This window comes from Rana temporaria, chromosome 4, assembly GCF_905171775.1.
Source record: "Rana temporaria chromosome 4, aRanTem1.1, whole genome shotgun sequence".
Taxonomy (NCBI): Eukaryota; Metazoa; Chordata; class Amphibia; order Anura; family Ranidae; genus Rana; species Rana temporaria.
Genome location: NC_053492.1, coordinates 440,415,396 through 440,417,960, shown reverse-complemented (window position 1 = coordinate 440,417,960; position 2,565 = coordinate 440,415,396). Strand labels below are relative to the sequence as shown.

Below are 2,565 nucleotides of genomic sequence, written 5' to 3'. Positions count from 1 at the left end.
ACCGAGCACTCATCGCCCAACACACAGCACTCAGCACCCAGCAACCAACCCCCAGCACCCATCCCCCAGCATTCAACCCCCAGCACTCAACCCGCAGCACCCAACACCCAGCACCCAACCCCCAGCACCCAACCCCCAGCACCCAACACCCAGCACCCAACCCCCAGCACCCAGCACTCAACCCCCAGCACCCAACACCCAGCACCCAACCCCCAACACCCAGCACTCAACCCCCAGCACCCAACACCCAGCACCCAACCCCCAACACCCAGCACTCAACCCCCAGCATCCAGCACCCATCACCCAACACCCAGCACCTAACACAGAGCACCAGCACCCAACACCCAGCACCCAACACCCAGCACTCAACACCCAGCACCTAACACAGAGCACCAGCACCCAACACCCAGCACCCAACTCCCAGCACTCAACCCCCAGCCCCCAGCACCCAACCCCCAGCACCCAACACCCAGCACCCAACTCCCAGCACCCAACCCCCAGCCCCCAGCACCCAACTCCCAACACCCAGCACCCAACTCCCAGCACCCAACTCCCAGCCCCCAGCACCCAACTCCCAGCACCCAACACCCAGCACCCAACTCCCAGCACCCAGCACCCAACTCCCAGCCCCCAGCACCCAACTCCCAGCACCCAACACCCAGCACCCAACTCCCAGCACTCAGCACCCAACCCCCAGCCCCCAGCACCCAACTCCCAGCACTCAGCACCCAACCCCCAGCATCCAGCACCCAACTCCCAGCACTCAGCACCCAACCCCCAGCATCCAGCACCCAACTCCCAGCACTCAGCACCCAACCCCCAGCATCCAGCACCCAACACCCAGCACCCAACTCCCAGCACCCAACCCCCAGCATCCAGCATCCAGCACCCAGCACCCAACTCCCAGCACCCAACTCCAAGCACTCAGCACCCAACCCCCAGCATCCAGCACCCAACACCCAACTCCCAGCACCCAACTCCTAGTACTCAGCACCCAACTCCCAGCATCCAGCACCCAACCCCCAGCCCCCAGCACCCAACACCCAGCACCCAACACCCAGCACCCAGCACCCAACACCCAGCACCCAACTCCCAGCACCCAGCACCCAGCACCCAGCACCCAGCACCCAGCCCCCAACACCCAGCCCCCAGCACCCAACACCGAGCACTCATCGCCCAACACACAGCACTCAGCACCCAGCAACCAACCCCCAGCACCCATCCCCCAGCATTCAACCCCCAGCACTCAACCCGCAGCACCCAACACCCAGCACCCAACCCCCAGCACCCAACCCCCAGCACCCAACTCCCAGCACCCAGCACTCAACCCCCAGCACCCAATACCCAGCACCCAACCCCCAACACCCAGCACCCAACCCCCAACACCCAGCACTCAACCCCCAGCACCCAACACCCAGCACCCAACCCCCAGCACCCAGCACCCAACTCCCAGCCCCCAGCACTCAACCCCCAGCACCCAACACCCAGCACCCAACCCCCAACACCCAGCACCCAACCCCCAACACCCAGCACTCAACCCCCAGCACCCAACACCCAACCCCCAACACCCAGCACTCAACCCCCAGCATCCAGCACCCATCACCCAACACCCAGCACCTAACACAGAGCACCAGCACCCAACACCCAGCACTCAACACCCAGCACCTAACACAGAGCACCAGCACCCAGCTCTTAGCACCCAGGACTCAGCACCCAGCTCTTAGCACCCAGGACTCAGCACCCAGCTCTCAGCACCCAACACCCAGCACTCAGCACCCAGCCCTCTGCTAACTTTCTCCCTTGTGATGATTGCACTGACAATAAGAAGTATAATGCATGGACTGCAGTAAAGTGTAATAAGGGTGTGATAAAAGATCAGGATGTACCTTGTCGTCTTCTTCTTTTAGATCCAGCTGGGGAGGGATTGCTGGGGGGACACAGGAGGAGGAGGGGGAGGAGGGGGAGGGGGAGGTGTGTTGCAGGATATTCCAGGGGACTCGGCTGCAGCTGCAGGAAGGGGACTCTGATATTTGGCCATGCAGATCTCTCCCTCCTGCCAAGCAATCTCGAAAGCAAAGCCAGTTCCTGAAGTCGGATGTAAGAGGGCCGGCCATTGGTGTGTGCGGGGCCTGCTCTTTATTGGTTACTGTACTCTGGCCCCGGATTGGCCTGGCCCTCTTCCCTACCCTCTGCTCTCTCTGCAGTTTTTTTCATGCTGTCACTTTGTGATAGAAATACCTTGTGATTGGCTGTCACCGCTATCTCTCATCTGTCACTTCTCCTCTCTTCTGCTTTTCATGTAGTAGAATGTGGGTGGCGATTCCACGGAGACAGGAAGCCAAACACACATCAATCAATACAAATCTAGTCACATTCTATATAAATACAAACAAAAAGGAACACAAATATTTCTTATTACATATCCTAATCCCTGTGTGCTGGCCAATCGCAAATCAATTCCTGCACCCCGGATAACAACTCGACTAATGACACCCCAAAAGCGGTGCGATTTCGCTGCCAGGTTCGCGCGACAAAGCGCGTTGCAATCGCACAAACCCAATCACG

General features: G+C 60.0%; 2 protein-coding genes across 3 annotated transcripts in view; one reads left to right on the top strand and one right to left on the bottom strand.

Annotated features, from left to right (window-relative positions):
• Nucleotides 1-1,621, top strand: part of LOC120935783 (extensin-like) — a 12,901-nt gene extending 11,280 nt beyond the window's left edge. The window contains exon 2 of the mRNA XM_040347843.1: nt 1-1,621. This exon is cut by the window's left edge and continues 1,310 nt beyond it. Coding sequence (XP_040203777.1) covers nt 1-1,621 — 1,621 coding nt within the window.
• The window catches only part of TRERF1 (transcriptional regulating factor 1), a 179,704-nt gene extending 177,425 nt beyond the window's left edge, over nt 1-2,279 (bottom strand). For both annotated transcript variants that reach the window (XM_040351507.1, XM_040351508.1), the window contains exon 1: nt 1,887-2,279. The gene's annotated coding sequence lies outside the window, so the exon portion shown is untranslated. The remainder of the gene's footprint in view (nt 1-1,886) is intronic.
• Between the last annotated feature and the right edge of the window lie 286 nt (nt 2,280-2,565).